At 35.8% G+C, this 23107-nt stretch overlaps 1 protein-coding gene across 2 annotated transcripts; it reads left to right on the forward strand.

The window, feature by feature from the left end:
- The first annotated feature begins 1525 nt into the window (after nucleotides 1–1525).
- Nucleotides 1526–23037, forward strand: LOC306844340 (sorting nexin-9-like). Of its 2 annotated transcripts, XM_079376390.1 has the most exons (19): nucleotides 1529–1783; nucleotides 5558–5644; nucleotides 5772–5846; nucleotides 7869–7967; nucleotides 11691–11762; nucleotides 13803–13965; nucleotides 16275–16413; nucleotides 16922–17003; nucleotides 17549–17674; nucleotides 17764–17881; nucleotides 17966–18096; nucleotides 18247–18353; nucleotides 18442–18545; nucleotides 19092–19169; nucleotides 19382–19458; nucleotides 20660–20749; nucleotides 20950–21064; nucleotides 21987–22078; nucleotides 22169–23035. In XM_079376390.1, exons 1-19 carry the CDS (start codon nucleotides 1772–1774, stop codon nucleotides 22214–22216), a joined length of 1815 nt encoding a protein of 604 aa, XP_079232516.1. In that variant the 5' UTR covers nucleotides 1529–1771; the 3' UTR covers nucleotides 22217–23035. The 2 variants fall into 2 exon arrangements, with proteins under 2 accessions (XP_079232517.1, XP_079232516.1); XM_079376391.1 differs by lacking the exon at nucleotides 11691–11762 and having other exon boundaries at nucleotides 1526–1783; nucleotides 22169–23037.
- The last annotated feature ends 70 nt before the right edge of the window (nucleotides 23038–23107 follow it).

Below are 23107 nucleotides of genomic sequence, written 5' to 3' on the forward strand. Positions count from 1 at the left end.
AGTGTGCTTGTGCTTGTTACTGTTTAAAGGATTTGTATTAGTAAGGTTCTTTGTTAATGTTCACCAACTGCATTTATCTGATTAAAAATATAGTCAAAAATAGTAATATGATAATGTCATGAATCAAACAAGTGTTTTTTTTTTTTTTTTTGGGGGGGGGTTACCAGCAGATTCAACAAGGGTGTTTACTTCACACTCTCTTGTCTCCTATGATGTCTTGTTTTAGTTTTTAACAAGAATTCAATGGTGGTTCATACTTAAAATTCAGGAAAACTTTAGTTTAATTACATCTTCCATAGCTAACATTTTCCTGGATTTTGAGTGTGAATCACTATTGAATTCATATTTTTAAAAACAAAATGTCAGTGTCTCAAATAATATCAAACACATCAATGTTATACCAAATCCAGTTAGCAAAATATAATCCAATCTTTATTCCACTTTATTTTTTATAAAAAAAAATGCCTATAATTAAAACCTAATTAAGTATATGTTTAGGAAACTGTATTACTTATGTTGAATGAGTATTTGATATGCATCAAAATAAACCATGCATTATGCAACCATGTGTATCATCCAGGTGTGCAACACATGATCAAAGAACAGATGATAGAGAATAACATCAGTGTAGGCTGCAAAACGTGTATTAGGTCACTGATATGGTGGTGAATGTTATGTAATTCATTGCCAGAGGAAGAAATTAATTGAAATGGTACATTTTTGTAGCAGTGTATGACTGTGTCAGTTTACAACCAGACAACATGGGCGAGTTAACACATGGATCATCATCCAAAACAAATGTCCACAGATACATTTATAAATGTTTATTTCATTTGTTGCACGCAGTGATGTTTTCAACAAATGATACTTAATAAAAGACAGTTTTAAAGCATTGCAAGCTACAAATTAAGAGCACAGCGAACTAAAATGAACTAGCTGAGGTTGTGCTTTAAAGAATGCAATCATTCAGTCACGAAACGATGAGCAAATGCAGTTCAGCCAAAAGTTTGTACCTTTTTTTTTTTGCTGAGATACGAGGCGCGTGAACTAAAATTCTCAGTTCCACGCGCATGTCTGGGAAACTCATGAATATTCATGCATGAAACCGAAACAAACTCGTTTATACCGCTGTCATGTGTTTTTGAAATACTACACTTTTCCACTAGAGGCCGATCTAAACTCACACATCTGTTGTTTCAGCCCGTCCTCTCAGCTTGAATTTGACGAAAATTAAAAAAGTTTAGAAATTAAAACATTTATAGGCACAAAAGCTTAAATATATACTTGAACAAAGCCTCGTTTTTGTATTTATCCCCATTTAACATTTTTTCTTACTATTAGTCTAAAATGTGGTCCTACTCTACAGTCTAACTATGGATTATAAGCCTGTATTAAACCTTAATGCTATATATGATAATAATAATAACAATACATATTTGTCATGTGTTTATGTGTTATATGCACTGCATAAATATAATGTGCATTATTATTTTTTTGGTTGCACTCACACATACAGCAGATGTGTGTTAGTGTGTTTCCGGTTGTGTCTCTTATGTGTGACACACTCAGGGCTGCTGGAACGACGAGTTTGGATTTACACTCATCTCTGACCCACTTCATTTGGGTCCTTTTGGGTTCTAGCAAGAGAATAACGTGTATTTGCTGATGTAAATAAACTATTTTGTGAAGGATCGTTTCTGGCAGAAGAAAAATGTCTGGGTGAAGAAGAGAGAACTGCAGGTTTCTGTAATGACTGGTTAATGTGTGTATAATGGAGACGAAGGTAAGGACTTGTATTTTTGGTTACACTTTGTGTCTGATCTGTTTGTAATTTGTTTGCACTGTTAAAGTATTTCCAAACACACGCTTTCTCTTACGTTAAGTGTTTATAACCATCATAACTGACCCGTTTAACACTCAGAAATTGGTCTAATGTGGCTCTTTTTGTTATTTTAATGATGTTTCAGGCTTTTTGGTGAACGTAGGAAAATATGGATCATTAAGAGTCTTGTGACATTTTAGTGAGGGCATGACGTCATGTGCAATGCATACTGGGATATGTAGTTCACTTTAGTTAAAGTTTAGTTAATCATAGAACCACCAGCTCAGGTCTCTTACTGTAAATTCTCCTTGGGATAATATATATATATATATATATATATATATATATATATACTCAGATATTGCTTAAAACAGATCATATTCCTGGTCAGTTATTGTACTTTTAATGCCTCAGAAGTGAAATGGGTTTGTGGTAATTTCAGCATTTCTTTTGTACATGTTTACCTATAAATGAATTACTTTTGTGTCTGTATGAATACTATGACTTAACCTTAAAAACAAGCTCACTTTAACCGTCACATGCTTAATGAACTTTTATTATAATTATAATGACTACTCATTTCTGTAGTTGTACATTCATTTGTTTATCATAAACAGGGCTAATCTGAAAATTACTTTTTTTTCTGTCTGTAAAAGTACTATAAAGTACCTTTTTAAAAGTAGTATTTGTATTCACAGGTTTACACAAAGTATGATTGTAATTTTAATTGTAAAACTATTTTTCCTGTTTATGTGAAGCGGCTTTGACATGATCTGTATTGTAAAAAGCACTAAACAAATAAAGGTGACTTGTCTTGATTTAAAAATTGCATTCAGTTTTAATTTAGCTTTATTTTTAAATTCGTAATCACTTTCAGTTTTATATAGTCACCCTGCTTTAGTCTCTAATTTAGTCCTGCTCCCTTGACTGTCTATATGAGGATGTTTCTAATGATGGAGGGTTTCATGGTTTCATCACTCCTGCTGCAAGATTGATTCACCAATCCATCCGTTATGAATTTCTGTTATTTGAACCCTGTTCCTCATCTTATATCCTCATTTTGTCTTGCATATTATGATTTGTGTAAATGTTTTTTTTTTTTGCACATTTATTACGGTTTGTGGTGTATCCATCACTGTTTTTAAAGTGCTGTATTTCATTTGAACTCAATTCTCTCACACACACAAGACTCTCTATGTCGGTGCATCGAGGAGTCGTGGCTTGTGAATTCCTACATAGAGAGAGCCTGTCTCACTATTCATATAGACCTCACTGTTTGCTATTGCGATAGCTTCAGGATGTGTGTGTTTCGGTGTTCCCTCTATGTGTGTTAGAATAACGGGAGCTTTGTGGAAGGTGTTTTTTTCTCTCAATGTACTGTGGAATTGATTCTGCTTCGTGACCATTTGTATGCTTTTCATCACAAAAATGTGCTCTGTATAGTTCAGTTTTAACTTTATTTATATACAGTGGGTACGGAAAGTATTCAGACCCCCTTCAATTTTTCACTTTGTTATATTGCAGCCATTTGCTAAAATCATTTAAGTTCATTTGTTTTCCTCATTAATGTACACACAGCACCCCATATTGACAGAAAAACACAGAATTGACATTTTTGCAAATTTATTAAAAAAGAAAAACTGAAATATCACATGGTCCTAAGTATTCAGACCCTTTGCTCAGTATTTAGTAGAAGCACCCTTTTGATCTAATACAGCCATGAGTCTTTTTGGGAAAGATGCAACAAGTTTTTCACACCTGGATTTGGGGATCCTCTGCCATTCCTCCTTGCAGATCCTCTCCAGTTCTGTCAGGTTGGATGGTAAACGTTGGTGGACAGCCATTTTTAGGTCTCTCCGGAGATGCTCAATTGGGTTTAAGTCAGGGCTCTCCTTCATTTTAGCTGTGTGCTTAGGGTCATTGTCTTGTTGGAAGGTAAACCTTCGGCCCAGTCTGAGGTCCTGAGCACTCTGGAGAAGGTTTTCGTCCAGGATATCCCTGTACTTGGCCGCATTCATCCTTCCCTCGATTGCAACCAGTCGTCCTGTCCCTGCAGCTGAAAAACACCCCCACAGCATGATGCTGCCACCACCATGCTTCACTGTTGGGACTGTATTGGACAGGTGATGAGCAGTGCCTGGTTTTTTACACACATACCGCTTAGAACTTTTTAGCCTTAATTCTATCTTGGTCTCATCAGACCAGCGAATCCGATTTCTCACCATCTTGTAGTCCTTCAGGTGTTTTTTTGTGTCTTGCACTGAGGAGAGGCTTTCGTCGGGCCACTCTGCCATAAAGCCACGACTGGTGGAGGGCTGCAGTGATGGTTGACTTTCTACAACTTTCTCCCATCTCCCGACTGCATCTCTGGAGCTCAGCCACAGTGATCTTTGGGTTCTTCTTTACCTCTCTCACCAAGGCTCTTCTCCCCCGATAGCTCAGTTTGGCTGGACGGTTCTGGTCGTCCCAAACGTCTTCCATTTAAGGATTATGGAGGCCACTGTGCTCTTAGGAACCTTAAGTGCAGCAGAATTTTTTTTGTAACCTTGGCCAGATCTGTGCCTTGCCACAATTCTGTCTCTGAGCTCTTCAGGCAGTTCCTTTGACCTCATGATTCTCATTTGCTCTGACATGCACTGTGAGCTGTAAGGTCTTATATAGACAGGTGTGTGGCTTTCCTAATCAAGTCCAGTCACTATAATCAAACACAGCTGGACTCAAATGAAGGTGTAGAACCATCTTAAGGATGATCCGAAGAAATGGACAGCACCTGAGTTAAATATATGAGTGTCACAGCAAAGGGTCTGAATACTTAGGACCATGTGATATTTCAGTTTTTCTTTTTTAATAAATCTGCAAAAATGTCAACAATTCTGTGTTTTTCTGTCAATATGGGGTGTTGTGTGTACATTAATGAGGAAAAAAAATGAACTTAAATGATTTTAGCAAATGGCTGCAATATAACAAAGAGTGAAAAATTTAAGGGGGTCTGAATACCCACTGTATATATATATAATTGACTCGAAAAGGAAAGACAAAACAGGAAATATGATTTTCCATTAAAAAATCAATTAATTAAGTGACTTTAAAAACCTTTCACCCCAAAAGTCTTATTACTGAAAAAACAACCTTTTTAAACTAAATGTTTAAACTTTGTTTTTTTTTACTTGTCATTAATTAAATTCAGAAAATACAACCACAATGTATACTCAGTTGTACCCTAGAAATCTACTTAAATTTAATTAATTATCATTTTATTTATTCATTTTTTCCATTAGAGTAATGAGAATGAGGGTTTTTGGCATTGCAGAAATGTGATTTGGGGAAAAATATGATTAATTGTCTTGAAAATCAAAATGCAAAAATTGCAGTGGTCAAAATAAGCTTCAATTGCTTTGTATGATATATAATTTAATGTTCTTTTTTATCATTTTGTGCTAAAATGATCCAGAGGCTTCAATCGTTTTTGTGTGATTCACCAATTTGCAATGGTGACATTGATTACAAGCACGTAAAAAACAAACCACAAAAAAAAAACAGGAACTGCATTAGTTAAATATTAAACACGTTAATGCTGAGGTCATGTGAATTTAATGGTGTCCCGAAAAAAACACAAAAAAAATCCAATCAAACAAGTCTAGCCGGTTCTGTTCTATTAATAATTAATGATTGTCTGACACATTTGGTGTCTGTCCATGCATGTGTTTTATTTACGCATGTTTAATCTCCACCCAGGCACAGGTTTTATATGATTTCACAGCAGAGGCTGGAAATAATGAGTTGTCGGTTCGAGAGGGTGAGACAATCACAATAACCAATCAGGTGAGTTTATTTTACTTTCATAACATTTTACAACACCTGACTCTCCATGTCTGCTCCGAGTTGTTGCATTCGTATGGATGGATCAAAACCTTCCTTTTAAATGTGATCCATTCTCTTCTGTTCCCAGAGCATTGGTGGAGGATGGATCGAGGCAAAGAACGCCAGAGGAGAAGTCGGATTGGTTCCAGAGGACTATATAGAGGTAAGCAGTGGTTACCAAAAATGGCTTTTACAGAGGTGACATACTGTATGTGTATACTCTACTTTTGAAAAGCTTGGGGTCAGAAAGAAAGAAAATAATATAAATAAAAATTACATTTTTAAAAAAAGATTTCCATTTCAAATAAATGCTGTTCTTTTAAACTTTCTATTCATCAAAGAATCTTGAAAAAAATGCATCACAAAAATATTAAGCAGCACAACAATTTTCACCATTGATAATAAAAATAAATATTTCATGAGCAGCAAATCAGCATATTAGAATGATTTCTGAAGGATCATGTGGCACTGAAAACTGGAGTAATGATGCGGAAAATTCAGCTTTGCATCACAGGAATAAATTACATTTTAAAATATATTCAAATAGAAAAGTTATCTTAAATAGTAATAATTCACAATATTGCTGTTTTTGCTGTCTTTTTGATCAAATAAGAGACTTCTTTCAAAAAATAAATCTTACTGACGGTAATAACCAGATTTACAACATACATATACAAACATAAAAGAACGTTTATTTTACACAGCAGATAATATAATAACTCAGAAATATTTATCAACTAATATTTCAAAACATTAGCTGATTAAGTACCTGGGTGTCTTTCACTCTGTATGATTACGGTATATAATGCAATTATATTATGATTTTCTCTCTTTTGCTGTAATACACATCTGGCAGTGTTTTGAAACCAAGAGGACAGAGAAACTATCGCTGCTGGAATGTGACCTGTTTGATCAACAGGAAGTGTTTTCTTTTCCTGTGGCCAGCCAGATTTGTAGTGTGTTAGTGTTTCCAGGCTTAATGTACGACTGAATGAATGCGCTTGCTTTAGTTTATAATACTTGGTATTGAAAAATAGGATTTTCCTTGCTCTCTTAAAAATACAAGAGTTACACGAGTATGGTTTATGGAAAATTATGCCTAAAAACATTCAGAAATCTGAACATCCAGTTGTTTATCAAAATATGTCCAGCAGTATCTTTGTGCTAAAGTGCATCATACTGTGTAGCTGAACATAATCCCATTATAAAGCCATCCTGAGGCAGTCGTGCACATGGAGATCTGGTAAACAGTTTACTCTCTGTATAGATAGGCTAGGTTGTGGAGTGATTCCGTCTGCTGCTGGCCACAGACATACATTTCAATATCCCTCCTGACCCAAACTCACAGCTGCACTATCGTACATACACACGTGCTTCCTTCATTTCTCTGTTCTCAGAGCCAAACAAATGACCACATGTTCACACTTCTCCAAAATCACATTCTTTGTGCACCCAAACCTGTTTTTTGTTGTGATATTTAATGCTTGGATTTTGATGCTTTGTTTGTTTTGTTTTTTTAAATGGAAATAAAAGTAATTTCTTAAACGCTTATGAATAAAAAGTAGGAAAAATAACTAATTTAACTAGTCCAGACTTTCATATAGGGTCATCTAGGGGGCAATATTTTGTCAAATGAGTGTCTCAGAGTGAGCAAAATATTGCACCATACTAAACTAAAACATTAATCTCACATTTCGAGTTGACAGAAAGTCAATCAAGGCTTATGTTTTTTGAAGATTAAAATGCAGTAGCCTTTTTCTGGATATATTTAATCCTCTGCCTCAGCAGCAAATGTGTCTGGAAATGTCACTTTTCTTTGACTTCAGCTGGAGGAGACCTTCAACTATTTGGGCTTGAACAAGTTTGTCTATGCATCTACCAATTTATATGCTACCAGCAACCGTAATGCATGAGATATCATATTCCCAGATGTCAAGCTAATTTGAGGGGTCAAAAAATAAAAATAAAGAATAAAATAAATTACTTTTTTTATAGTGAAGATGATAATTTAAGAAAGGAAAATATTATTGTATTATACTAAAAACTATTATTATATACTATAAAATCTAAAATGTTTTACAAAACTTACATTTTGTCTCAAATAACATAAGTTAGTGAACCAGCAAGCTTATTTCATTCTGATTTGAAAAGGACCTTGTGAATTTGTCTCTTCATGTTCTTCTAGGTTAAACAGGCTCAGCCTTTTACCTCTGGAGGACATGCAGCGCCCCTCGATCTCTCGTTCTTCGACAGTCAGACACCGGCCCCAGCCAGCACCGCACAGGTAAGCCATCGTGATTTAAGATGGGTAAATTTCACATGTGAATCATTCAGTCTGTTGACTAATGCTGCACATAAACTGGTCGGTTTTATTTATTTATTTATCACACACTTTTCTGTTCATTCTCTGTGTAACACTCCTTCTCGGGTCTTTTCTCCCATTGTTTAACTTCCTGAGAGGAAGTGAGCAGGAAGGGAGATTCCAATTCCGAAGCATAAAACGTCTTACTCAGAATGTAAAAATGTGTATGCAAGCAAACTCTAAGACTGAGAATAAAACATCCTGTGTCGTTTATTCAGAGGATCAGCGAGGGGCCAAATGTGAAGGTTGATGATTTTTAATTAACATACAGGATGAAGTGTTTGGATTCTCCCATATGGTAGTGAGGTACTGTGGGTTTGGCCTTCAGTGCTGAGACTGAAGTTTTCATTGAGTGGGCTGCTTTGTTTTTTTGGAGGAACCATGACTTGATCAGCAGCATTTTGAAGAGTGGGAAGCCTTTAGTTGCAGAGCATTTGTTTCCAGAGGCCCTGCCATTGGCTTTAGTTTTGAATAGATTTTAGCAGTATTAAAGACAACATGAAACCACTTTCATCTGACTTCCATTAAGTGACATATTTCAGAACATTCAGCAGGAGGTGAAACATATTAGAATGTTAGAATACTCAGGACATGTTGTAGGGCTGGACAATTAAGCGTAAATGAAATTGAAACCGAAATTGAGAACCTCTACACTATGTTTTTTTCTCTGACTTTCCTCTGTTGTGTTTCCTCTGTTCCCCTCCATCAAAATTGCGCTAAGGGCGATCGTTTTAATGAAAAAAACAGACTAAAAAAACATCCGCAGCAGCAGCCCGAAGCAACATAAACCTTGAATGCCGAGTCATCTGAACAACCAGAGCAGTGTAAAAATAGGCTTTTTTAAAAAAAAAATTAAGATTTAAAAAAAATCTTTTTACATTCAAACTGAAATGTGGCTTTTTTCATAAGACGTTTTTATTTCAAGAAATGTGTGCTTTGATTTCAATTGTTCAAAATATTCAATCAATAACCATAAATAGTTTGTTTCCTTCGGTTATTTTAAAGGGGTCATCGGATGCAAAATTCACTTTACAAGTTGTTTTTTTTTTTAAATCCCTATTTAAAAATCCTCTTTCTCAAATCAGGCTGTTTTGAGGTTCCTGTCAGAATGACGTAGTTCTGTACAGACCCCTCCCACGATAGTTGATTGACAAGCCGTCTTACCTTAGACCTGCCCTGAGTGAGCTGTCATCAATCCGCTATTGTTTCGACTCCAGAGCAGGGGAAGACGAGATGTCTCCGATTAAGCGATTGAGGTGTTTTGTTGTTGGATGTAATAATGAATATAGCAGTTGTCATTTACTCCCGACATCTGAGCTGCTGAAGACGCAGAGGATTAACGTTACTTTCATTTTGAAGGGAATGCGCTGATCCCCGATCTACATAAATGCATCTGTTCACCCAAATCATTTGTGATCCAGCCTTATCTACAGAAGTGAGTATAAAGGTTTTTATGAATCTTTGCAAATCGCCTTTCCTAATAATGTGCTAGTTAGCCAGTTTCACGGCTGTAGTTTAGTATGCTCCGTAGAGTTATATACCTAGATGCCTCATTATCGACTGTTTCTATGGGCCACGATACGCAAGCCATCCGCCATTTTTGGAACAGTCTGTGAATCTTTGAGCACACTCACTGTGTGCGTCTAAAACAGCAAGTTATACACTTGTATAACTTTGAATATTCATTGATTATTATGGTGAATGCGAGATGGCTGACGCGACAACGTATCTGGAGCGGTGGAATAGGGAATCTACACATATCTATGGTTTGCTCGTCACTCTACAGAAGAGAGGGGCTTTTTTTTGCATTGTTTCACACAACTTATCTGTGTTGGCTTATGTTTGAGTGTCATCTTCGCTTGTTTCCGCGATTGTCGTTGCCATGGTTGTGTACATGCATTTGGGGCGGAGATTTCAAAATAGGGGCGAGGTCTTGTTGGGTTATGGGCGTGTTTGTTTTGGTGCTTTCAAATATCAACATCATTTGGCAAAAATCGCTTAGTGCACCTTTAATAGTTGAGCATATTTACAGCATAAACCTTGTCAGTGAACTATGAGGGAAAATAAATACATAAAATAATCAAGGTAAATCAGTTAATCGAGATTTTGATTTTAGGTGATATCCTCCAGCCCTAACGTGTTAAGTTGTTGGCTAAAAATTTGCTAAAAATTAAGTAATTATTTTAATTACGAATCATGACCATAAATGGGATCAATGTTGAGTTCACTTTGTCTTCAAGTTCATCAGTACTGATCATGTAAAACCATCTCTGATGACAAGCAGTTGTTTATGGTGTTATCTCAAAGCCTGAAGCTGATTGGCTAGTCAAGGGACAGACTTTAACCTAGTAGATGTAGTCTGTGCGCTTAATGAATCACTGAGAACAGATGTGAAACCAGCAGCCAGCAATGCTAGATATTTATGAGTCATCGGAACATGTGTGGCACAGTTAACCACAGACATCCCTATAGGCACAAATACTAGTCAGCTCTCTCTAGATATTTTTTCATCAAGTAGTGATGTATAATATCTTGCTGTAATTCAGATTTGCATTGACAAAACAGCAGAAAATCCACATTAAAACTTGTCCTGGCCAAAAACCGCCCATTTGGATAGAAAGAGGTGGGTGTGGGTGACGGTGACATGTAAACCAGTCAACCATGAATAGTTTTGTTTCTGTGCACTCAAAAAATATTTAGTCCTAAATTATGGGTTTGAATTTGGATTTAATTGGGATTACACTGTTTTAACATGAACTAATAAATTTAATATGATGCATATTTAATCATACAGACAAGAAACAGTCTGCACCTAAAAAAAAAAAAAAAAAAAAAGAAGACAATTTAATTTTTTTTATTTTATTAAAATAATATTTTCAAAATTAATTTATACATAAATATTGTGAAAACAATTACATTTTTGTTAAGTATGAACATGGCTATAATGTGGCTAGCTATGGAACAAGCTTTATTCTGTTGGTTAAAATTAATTTGATTAACTAGTTTGTTAAAAAACTAAGATTTATTGATCAAAAATATATATAAATTTAAATTGTGTATTTAAAACGCATTCAGTTTATTCATACAAAAGTATTACCTGTTTGTTGTTGTTTACCTTTTACCTGTTTCATTTATTTATTTACTTATTTAGTTTGTTAATTTCTATAGGTTAAAATTGTATGGAATTTTAGATGAAATTTACATAAAAATACATATTAAATTTTGGGCAAAATGTTTTTTGAGCGTGTACTAGTGGAGAGCAGGATTGTCTGAAATTGATCATACTACAATTTGAAAACAATTTAAATAATGGAGCAGCTGTGTCTGTTCATGGTTGTACAGACAACACAATAAAAAACTGGTGTTTTTGAGTGCTGTGGCGTGTCATATGAAGTTAAGTAATTGATCGAGTTGTGGTTTCTTTTGATGCAAGCATTTTTCTGAAATGCATCAGAAATTAAGTGGACACTGATGGCGAAGTTGCATGACTGTTTTAGTACTGTGCTTTAGAAACGGTTTGTTTGATGAATAATGTTTTGTGCTAGTTTTTTAACTGTGTGATGAAGAAGGTCTTGTCTTTAGGGTCATGTCAGGGTAACCCTTCCCTTTCAGCGTTTTATGATGATGTTACGTCTTTCTCCTAAGGTGGATGTAGCTCAGCTGGAAACCCCAGTCACCCCAGTTACCCCAGGATTTTCCTCCACCTCCCCTGATGAGGTACCCTCAATGCATTTGGCATGACCGATGCCATGCATGCTCGATTTTGGAGCCCTCACTAACAAGACCAAAACCTATTGCTTTCAGATTGAATCAGACCCCACTGATCACACCAGACAACTGCAAATCACACATCGATCAAACTGATCAGCACTGTTTCAGCGAAATGGCTACATCACTGTCTATCTGCCAGCTTTTAAAACATAAATCCCATGATTCAATCATCTACTGGATTGCCGCTTCTGATTTATGTTGCAGAATTTGCTTTTTATGTTATAGAAATATTTGTAATTCAGTTTTGTTTTTCATGTGTTTATTGTTGAACTGAAAGCTGGTATCAAGACTTTTAAATTCAGACTGCGCTTTTAGCTACCTGCAAATGGATAAACATCATAAACAGTATGATCAACTGAGAAAAAGCAGAAATGTTTAACACATTTTCTAAGGAAAAATCAGCCCTTTAATGAATTAAGTTAAATGTAAGTCAAATAAGTGGAGTCTGAATCTGTATCGGCCAGAAATTTCCAAAACATCGCCTTCCAAATTCCAAACACACACTCTAAAAAAAAAAAGGTGCTATATAGCACAAAAAGTGGTTCTTGGCTCGTAATCATATGTATAGCACCATATCTTTATATTGATCTATACAGCACCTTTGTCAAATGGTGCTATGTAGAACCATAAAAGATACCATATTGCATTGTATTTCTTCAACAAAAATGGTGCTAAACGGCACCAACAGTGGTTCTTTGGCTCATAAAGAACCTTTAAAGGGGCTTAAGAAGTTCTTTGTACGGCAGTGGTGCTATATAGCACCTTAATCACCCCAAAGAACCACTGAAGAACCATACAGGAGTTTAACAGGTTCTGTATATGGTAGCGGTGCTATATAGCCCTCAGTCACGCCAAAGAACCTGTGAAGAACCGCTGAAGAACCACTGAAGCACCAAGATTTGGTGCTATGCAGCACCAAAAGTGGTTCCCCTACGAGCCAAAGAACCACTTTTAGTGCTATATAGCACCATTTGCACGTGAATCCACATAAACACTTTCTAAAACCAGTCTTTCGCCGCATGGTGCTACATTCTCAATGCATGACATGCAGTTTTTGCATGAGCAAATAAGTATAAGTACAGATAGTGTTTGACTCTGATGCATGTCTGTCGTCGACTGCGGTAAAATAACAGAATGATACTTGCAGTTATAATTTGACATTTGCCAGAAATCACTTGCCGTGGTCGGAGCAATAGGTCAAAGTTTTTCAGATGTGATATTGGTTGTGACTAGATGATAACATGAATGAGGCTTGGATGATGGGTTTATTGTGGTGGCTGGAATGATGATCTGGAAGCTCAGAGCTTATGGTTTGTGTCTCTGTGGCTCTGGGCTTTTGTGTCATCAAGGCTAGAGGTCCATTGAGAGTCAATTGTTAAGTGTTGACAAGCTGAAGCATGCATCAGGAAGGTAAACATCTCTTTCCTTTCAACATGTCCATCTATATACGTATATTCCCATTTCATGGGCTTTCTTTAGAAGTCCTTGAATCGGTTGACATTTGAAAATAGCTGCTCAAATGGAGTCTTTCACAATAATATAACAACCAAAGGTTATTAGAGTGCTTGTCGTTGGATGTGTGTGGGCTATTTGTATCTGTTTTTGAGTTTCACAGTTAAAAGACCTTTTCACTGGTACCCAGGACATGTTCAAAACCACATCTCTGCAATCATAATGCATACAGTCTACAGGACAAAAGAGCACTCGACTGACCTCAGCCAGCTGAACTTTAATTAAATGATCATAAATTATGTTCAAGACAGACTTATGCTATGCTGTGGAGAAGATTTTAGGACTCAAGTGTGTGATGAGGTTGTGGTTAGGACTGTCTTTTAGCCTTTTAAAATTATAATATTATTTGTCAATTTTTCAAATGCATTGCTTGGTCTGAGACCACTAGTAAAAATGCTCCCTTTTAATGCTTTTTGTTTCTTACCAATTGTAATTTCTTACCAATTGTATTGTTGTTCTTTTTCCTTCTTTCAGACAAGTAATGGTAATGACCCATGGGCAGTGTTTGACAGTAATGCGTCTGGAGGGTTTTCTAATAACTGGGCAGCTCAGCCAGAGGGCACAGAAACCGGGAAAACCAGCAGCAATGCATGGCATTCTGGAGGACAAGGGCATCCGCAGGCCTACCAGGGTCCAGGTAACAACTCAAATAAACCCATGTTGGATTATTCAGTCTAAACCAGTGGTTCTCAAACTTCTTGGCTTTAAAGGCACACCGTTGTCCACAGCAAAATTGTTCCTAGTTTTGTTTTCAAATTAGTTTTAATATTTAGGACCTGATAGTTTTTGTATATTTTATTAAAATGAAAATAATTACATTTCAGAAATATTAGAAGTTGAATGTTTTTCACAGATCTCACTCTTTTTAACCAATTTCCATAACTCTTCCAGTCATTCTTGATTTAGTGGGAAAGAATTAAGGATAAGGATTTTTTAAAAACATTCACAATTACAATTTCTACCAAATATAATTTTAGAGCTTAACATAAGTTCTAAAAATGTATATTAATTATATAAATACCTGTTGTGGTTAAAGATTTGATCAATTTTATTAATAACTAACACTTTTAAAATAAGGCCTCATATATCCAAATTTTCCAAGACTTTGAAACCTGTTTCTTCAAAGGAAAAAAACAATTGTTGAGGTGGTCAGTTGAAATAATACATTTTTTATTTGAGTTGTTTTAGCTTATTTTATTGCTCATTTTATCCATCTTATTGTGTTCCGGTCATTTTGACCCGATCTCTTTTTCTTTTCTTTTTTCCCCCCGAAAATGTTTAGATTTTGATGTTTTTTTTTTTACCTTTTTTGATTATGTTCACAGAATATAACAACATTTTTTTTGTACTTTTTTTGGCCTAGTGATTCAGTATCAAACAAATCTGAATCAGTATGATTTGTAAAAGTCCTTATTCAGTAATTGCCAATGAATAGAGAGGTCTTGTGTTGAAAGTGTTGGACCCCTGGATGTTATATAGTGCAAGTAATAATTTGCAGTAATTTCATTGTTAAATGTCTTTCAAAGCAGTTTGTCTTGTTGCTTTTGTTTTAAATGGAAAACTGAACACCACAGCTACAAGGCAAAAATACTTATGTTTATTCCTCACTGGGAGCTATTACATTCCACTTTAAGGGATTTGGTCCAGCATAATTAGAAAACAAGAAACTTCTGCAGTTTGTGAGGAGCCAAAGTGCTGCTTATTGTTACATGGATGTTCTTGGCAGATTTTTTTATTACCAAAACAAATTACAAGAGCATAAGAATGCATTCACAGTGGAGAACTAGCATACTGTGCAGTATTTTTTTAAGTTGGACAAAATCTTGGCAGTCAGATCTTATAAAAGGCATGAAAGATGCAGCTGATAGTACATTTGTGACACCAGAAATGGAAAGGCAGGGTTGCTTTTGTGGAATGCATAGTATTTAGTATACATTGTTCATATGAAAGCTGTTTTATGAGTAGTTGTGGAATATGTGGGTGTGGTTCAGTGATCTCATCTGTTACTTTGAGTCATGTGTTCGACTAAAGTTCGCCAGCAATGATTTCATCTCTGGAAGATCATCTGTTTTGGTCTGTTTTGGAGTCACAAGGAGCTGAAATTCACCAATTCCGTGTGCTAAAAAAATGCAGCTTCTACAAATCTGTGTCCTACAAAGACAAGCAGAACATGTGGATTTGTTTTAGAGATGTTTTCCTCTGAAAACTGATTTATTCCCACAAGCAAGATTAAATATGGTTTGATTTATCCATGGAGAGCTTGTGCAGTCAGTTTAATAGTTTGAAATGGAAGTGCATAATGCACATGAGAATGTGTAGAGGTGATATTTGTTGTCAAACTTATCGTAACAAATAATCTTTTCCTTTTCTCTGAAGACATTTACCCCTACCCATGTCTTATTGATCTCTCAGGTAAACCATGATATTCGTGTGAGGGCTTTAATGTGGTTTTAATAACAAGCTGCATGAGCTCAACAGGTAGAACTCACAAGAATGTGTGTGAGAGTGTTTTGTAGGGCTTTTCTTGCTGTGAATTTTGTTGTTTATATAACAGCCTCAGTTTATGAGCATTTCTTCTAATGCAGGGACTTTTATGTCTCAGGGGTTTTATTAAAACTAACATATTTAAGTGTGTGTGCCTGTTTTTTTTTTTTTTGTCAAATGGTCATAAAAAAGTACTTTTCAGCATTCCTCCATTTATTTTTAATACTTTTTTTTTATATAGATTTTGTTTCACCCAGACTTTCAAGATTGTAACAGTTGTAAGTTTTGAAAAAAAGTCAGTTTTTGCACAAATTACAACTGTTATAACCCAAGATTCTTCAGAGATTAGTTATCATGGCTGATTTCTCCTCCTGAATGTGTTTGAATAACTAACACCTGGTTCTTCTTGCCATGATTTTTGTTTTGAAGTATGTTTGAAGTGTGTGTAATGACTGTTTATAGGTGCAGAAGACGATGAGTGGGACGAGGAGTGGGATGACAGGAAGTCACCGGTTAGCTATGCTGAATCTGAGGCTGGAGAGGGCGGGGCTATAAACAGAGGCGGAGCTCATGGTTCATCCATGAAAATTGCCCTCAACAAGTAAGTCAGATCAGGGGGTCTAATGCTATTTAATGCATTCAGAGTTATTTACACTGTTAAAGATATGCTAAACATGGCCAAAGTTTCACAAGTGTGTTAGTTTGTTCCCGTCATTTCGGTGATGAATGTTTTATAAACAAGGCCCAGTTCGATGCTGGATATGCATAACGTTTTATACTGAAAGATGGAGATGTCCCAGTGAAAAAACCTTTATGATTCAGATTCGCAGGCAGTAAGAAAAATTGCATCAAATATGTGTTTTGTTGGCAATCGGCGCAAAAGTGCTCGTGACTCTTTAACTCTGCCCACGGCACGCCTCCAGGAGCTCGGCTCAGGATCTTTCTTTTATAAATGTGATGAAACTAAAAAATCTTTGGAGATATTAAGGATGTAATAATACTCTATAGGTACTCAAGATTAACATGAAATTGAGCAAAACTGTGTGTTAGGTCCCCTTTAATTTTATCATTTTATTATGTCCGTTGTAAAAAGCATCTTCTCTTTGCAGATTCCCTGGCTTCTCCAAATCAGGTCCTGAGCTGTACCTGCTGTCCAAACAGCCTGCCAAAGGAACCAAGTTGCCTGTTTACGTAAGCCACTCTTTAAAAAAGTCTTAAAGTCTCAATTTCCCTTTCCACAAATTAAGGCCTTTAAAAAGGTCTTAAATCAGAGCAGAGAGTCTGAAATCCATAGTCATGGCATTAAATGTTGCGTGCACTGCAAAAAATGAATATCTTTCACAGAATTTTCCAATGCGAATATCTAAACATCCTTAAAATACAGTTACTTGTACATTTACTTAAAAAATAGTTGAAGACGGTTTTCTGTTTTCTGAGAAACTGAACAAAATTAAGCGAGTTGATGCTTAAAACAGGAGCAAACATCTGTCAGTGAGGAATAAGAGTGTCGTTTCTGGTTTAAGTTGATATTTCTTAGTACATTGGCAGATATTTGTTCTTGTTTTAATCATAAACTCACTTCATTTTGATCGAGTTTTTCATAAAACAAGACTTCTTAGGTAATCTGTTGTATTGAGACTTTTCCACATACTAGAATGACATTCGTGGTTGCATAAAGGGTTTTAATTGCTATATCATTTTATATGATGTGAGTGCGTATATATACTGTATTTCAGGGGGGAGAGATTGGCCCAGTGTGGGCGTATCCAGACTATCAGCTGGACTGTGTTGTCGCTGACCCTAAAAAGGGATCCAAAATGTACGGCCTCAAGAGTTACATTGAGTACCAAGTCATACCCACCGTAAGTACAGAAACCATCATGCCTGCATGAACATCTCCATGTTAGGGATTCTAGCTGATGTTGTTTCATGTGATCCAATGTATCTGCAGACCACAAACAAGCCTGTCAATCACAGATACAAGCACTTCGATTGGTTGTATGAAAGGCTTTTGGATAAATTTGGTTCAGCGATTCCAATCCCCTCCCTGCCTGATAAACAGGTGACAGGTGAGCCCTTTTTATTACGTACTGTTTGGTGTAAAGAAGTTTAAAATGGAAATAACATAAGGTTCATTAATACCCCCTTTTTAGGTCGATTTGAGGAGGAATTTATAAAAATGCGCATGGAGAGGCTTCAGGGTTGGATGACGCGAATGTGCCGGCATCCGGTTATCTCCTGCAGTGAAGTCTTCCAGCTGTTTCTCTCCTACAAAGATGAGAAGGTAAATAGTGTTTTTAGAGCTAAATAAATATATAGCTGTTGATTAATCTCTTTTTCTTTGTCCCGTTTCTAATATTCAGTGAAATACTGTAGATTTTGAGACATGGTGTTTGTTTTTGTTACAGCATTTAATTATAAATCTGTATTACAGGACTGGAAAACAGGAAAGAGAAAAGCAGAAAAAGACGAGACAGTCGGAGTCATGATTTTCTCCACGATAGAGCCCGAGGGACTGCCGGACCTGGACCTGACTGAAGTGTAAGTCCTACAGCCCACCTCAGGATCACTTCCCTGATGGGAAATCTAGCTGTTAATAAGTTCATCTGTGTTGTCTTCTTACCTTCAGAGAGCAGAAGTGTGAGCAGTTCAACCGTTTCACCAGGGCGATGGATGACGGTGTGAAAGACTTGCTGACAATAGGAAATGAACACTGGAAACGCTGCACAGGCCGTGAGTATGACTTATGACCCTCCATAAGCCTCCATGTGAATATATTTATATAGAAAATTGTATGCGTATATGTATTTTTGAAAGAGAATAATACTGTAAAATAATTATATATTCAGCAAGGAAGCATTAAATGAATCAATAAAGCTTTATGTTATTACAAAACATTTCTAATTCATTGTTGTTCTATTCGACCAAATCAGCATATTTCTGAAGACTCATGTGACACTGAAGACTGGAGTAATAATGCTGAAAATTAAGCTTTACATCAGATATAAATTACATTTTCAAAAATATAAAAAATTTCTGTACTGCGTTTTAAATGTATATCATTTTGAGCAAAATTGGCCTATTTCTGATGTTTTTGTACTTCAGAAACAGGGCCTCATATTTCACTGTCCAACTTTTTGAAAAACAAAATTCAACTGGAGTGCACTGTGATTTTTATAAAAAATAATAAATAAAAAAAATCTCTGCAAATGGAATTTCATACTTCAAGTTTTAAGAGTCTCAAGCTGATTAGTCTTATTTCCTGTTTGTTTTTCTCAGCCCTTCCAAAGGAATATCAACGGATTGGCAAAGCTTTCCAAAACCTGTCGTCAGTGTTCACCAGCAGTGGATATGAAGGTATCTGAAACTGTTTGGTTCCTCTTACTAAAGAAAATTCATGAGATTTAATTTTTTTTCTCTTTTTACCATCTGGCCTAGTTCTGAGAAACTGTGAGCATATTCTTGTTCCTTTTTCAATCACCTCACTTAAGACTTGACCAGCTGTCTTTGCATTGTATGTTCAGCCATTAGTATTTTTTGTTATTCTTAATGTGTGGTTTGATCCAAAGGAGAGGCTACGCTCACAGACGCGCTGACGGCTGCAGGAAAGACCTACGAGGACATCGCTCAGATGGTGGCGGAGCAGGTATTGAAAAAACGGCTCAGTTCTCTCTTATATTAGGAAGTTATGTCGCATACAGGGTTATAGGAGAAGTGTAACTATTTCTGCATCAAAACATCCTTATATTAAAAGTTGAGTGTCAAGATGCTTTTGAAAGAAGTCTTATATGCGCATTAGGTCTGCATTTATTTGATCAAAAAGACTTATGTTTTGAAATAATATTACAACTTGAACTGTTTTCTTATTTTTTTACTTAAATTGAATTACAGCTGATTTTCAGTGTCACACGAGCCTTCAGAAATCATTCTGTTCAAGAAACATTGAAACTGTAATTGACTTTATATTTTTGCTGAAACAGCAATCCATTTTTTCCCAGGATTCTCTGCTGAATATAAAGTTATAAAAAAAAAAACAATTTACTTAAAATAGAAATCAAAATTATTTATTTTCCAAACTTTTGAATAGTAATGCATGTAAGGTTATTATCACAAACTAATCAGGATCGGGACCCTGAAAGCAGCTGTATAGGTGGAAGGAAGCCATAGTTATGTGATCCACATTCATTTAGCCTTGTGTTATTTATCTTCAACCTTACCACTGAAACATACAGTGAATGATCACTTGCTTGTTGCTTGGCCTCTCTGTCGCCAGTGTAGCCTTGAATATTTTTAGAGCTGTTAACCCTTCATGTGAAATGGAAATTGTCTTTTAAAGATATTAAAATTAAAAATGCAGATTCTACCCGTACCGTTTTACTGTTTACAATACAAATGCAATATGCGTTTCTGACTGTCTCTGAATGTTATTGGACCATAAAAGCTTTTTTTACACCCTTAAATGCTGACTGCCAATGCATCACATCAAGTGTTAACAGTCAAACTGAAGTTATTTTGTTGGTTTACATGAATTTCATTTAATTACATTTATTCAAATAGTTATGAACATTCTGTCACTCTTGTCCAATCAGATTAGTGGACTGGAACAGATGTGCCTGTTGTTTAATGATTAATTGAGTCTAGTTGTAAGGGAATGCTATTTTCTCCAGCCGTTAATGGTCCATTTGAGTTCTGATTCTTGTCTTCCAGTGAGAGTGTTTCCGTGCGTCCGCATGCATATGTGTGCGAGTGACGCAAACGTTTCGTGAGCGGTTGAAGGAAGTGAACCTGGGTGTGTTTGTGCACCATCTGATGTAATCATTCAGTTTTCACTGTCTTTCTATCTCTAGCCCAGGAGAGACCTTCACTTCCTCATGGAAACTAACAATGAGTACAAAGGTCTGCTGGGATGCTTTCCTGACACTATTGGAGTTCACAAGGTAAAACAGACAGGGTGACTACTCAGACTAGCAGTACAGACTCAAACTCTCTTTTAAAGCTTAGTGAGCATCCTAACTGTCATAGAATCTCATAAGTGAGCTTTTTAGGCAGTTCACTCGGCCGTAGATTATATACAAAGATATGACAATTGGAGAGTTGATTGGCTGACTGTATTTTGAGCCCTCTTTCTTTCGCACAGGCTGCCATAGAGAAGGTAAAGGAAGCGGATAAACTAGTGGCCACCGGTAAAATCACCACCTCAGAGAAGATCACCATGTCTAAACGTACCAGCACCATGTCATACGCTCTGCAAGGTATGTGACCCCAAAACCACCTTTAAAAAGATTACATTACTGAATAAGTCATAATTACATGAAGTCACAACATTAGAATGCTGAAAACATAACTATTATTTTAAACCAATAGACACAAACAGAGGTAAGTACAGGGTTCCCACGGGGCTGGAAAACCTGGAAATATTAGTGTTTTCCAGACTCAGAAAAGCCATAATTTCTGTAGTCAATATTCTTTTTTTTTTTACTTGAATTCTGTAAAGAGGAAAATGCATGGGGGAAAAAAAATCACAGGACTTTATAATGTTCTTTTCTTGTACTGCTGTAACTGTATTGTAGTATACTGCTCATGACTTTGTAAAATAAGAGGATTTATTAATACTCTATAATAATTTTTTATTACTATATAGTAAAATACAGTATAATAAATCATGCAAGTCTCTCTTGTTCACGAAGTCTGCATACATTTGATAAAAAATATATTACAAAAAAACTGTAAAAGCAGAATATTGTGAAATTTTATTACAATTAAAAATATAATCTATAATTCATATATTTTACAATTTATTCCTGTGATGCAAAGTTGAATTTTCAGCATCATTACTTCAGTGTGACATGATCCTTCAGAAATCATTTTAATATTATTATAAATGTTAAAAACAGTTTTTTTGCTTAATATTTTTGTGGAAACCATGATAAATATTTTTTTCAGGATTCTTTAATGAATAGAAAGTTCAAAACAACAGAACAACAAAACATTTATTTTTAATAGAAATCCCCCCCCCCCCTCCTCATTTTTTTGTTCTCTTGTAATTTGTATCAATCTCTTGAGATATATCTCGTTTTGTTTTTCTGCTTATAGTAATATAATGGAAAAAATAAAAAATCCTGTAAATTCCAAATTTTGAAGTGATGAATTTGATACATTCTGTCCTCTATGCAGCGGAGATGAACCACTTCCATAGCAACCGTATCTATGACTACAACAGGGTGATGCAGCAGTACCTGGAGCAGCAAGTCAAATTCTATGAGATGGTAAAATGTGGAAACAACAGTAAAAGTTAAAGAGCATTCCATAATGTTTGAAGATGTTAAAGCATTGAATTGGTTTTTATGTTTTGGCAGATTGCAGAGAAGCTACGACACGCTCACAGTCAGTTCACTACTATGTAACGGCAGAGCGGCCGTCTGGAAGCTGCCTCACTCGTTCTCTCTGTTCCTCTTACATGATTATTCTTGTTCTGTGTTTCTATTCATGTTATCTGTGTCATGATGTCAGTGCCATAAAAATATCCTGTTGATCTCAGGCCAAAGAAAGCGTCGATCGGTGGCCAGGCTCAAGTGTTTTTAAAAAGCAGCTACAGATTGTGACTAAAAAATATCTGATTATATGGGGCTTTAATTATTAGAATTATGTAGTTGTTGATTTAGATGTTCCAAGTTTTGTTATGACCTTCATAGATTTGATTTATAAAAATGAAAGATGCAGAGAGAGCCGTAACTTTACGTACTTTTATACAAGTGATCTAAACATATATTCTTGTGCACGTATGAGGCCAAGTTTGATTGTGCCTTGTTTTGTAGAGACTGCAAAAAAAAACATACTTTTTTATCAACTGCACTTTACTGTGGCCGTTCAGATGCATCATCCTGTTTGTGTTTGGTCACAGCCAAAAATAAGCCCAATCATTTTCTTTGGAGGCTTCTGGAGATGATAAAAGGAGGGCTGGTCCTTTTTCCCCATAAGAGACATTCTGATGTTGTTTTTCTGTCGCCCCAAAGCCAAATTACAAACAGAGATCATGCTCCGCTTGATACTTCCACCTCAGTGCAATTATCACCAATTTCTTATCCTGTAAAAATGAAATTATACTCCATCTGATGCATGTTGTTCATATATTTTTTTATGTATAGCAGTGTTTGCAAGTCTTTTGCACACAGACTGACAAAACAATTGAGATTATGATTTAATAAATACTGATTTGTATGCTATGCAATGGATTTGTTTCTCTGTACGAGTGTCTGAAAATGAATGTAGTGTGAATAACAAGAAACTTGAGATGG

This window comes from Barbus barbus (assembly GCF_936440315.1).
Source record: "Barbus barbus genome assembly, chromosome: 24".
In the NCBI taxonomy this organism is placed as follows: Eukaryota; Metazoa; Chordata; class Actinopteri; order Cypriniformes; family Cyprinidae; genus Barbus; species Barbus barbus.

Excerpts from the sequence above, each read along its gene's own strand:
- LOC306844340 (XM_079376390.1), top strand. Across the intron at positions 7,968-11,690 it reads CCCCAGCCAGCACCGCACAG|GTGGATGTAGCTCAGCTGGA; the intron begins GTAAGCCATCGT and ends CTTTCTCCTAAG. Across the intron at positions 18,097-18,246 it reads TCTCCTACAAAGATGAGAAG|GACTGGAAAACAGGAAAGAG; the intron begins GTAAATAGTGTT and ends TCTGTATTACAG.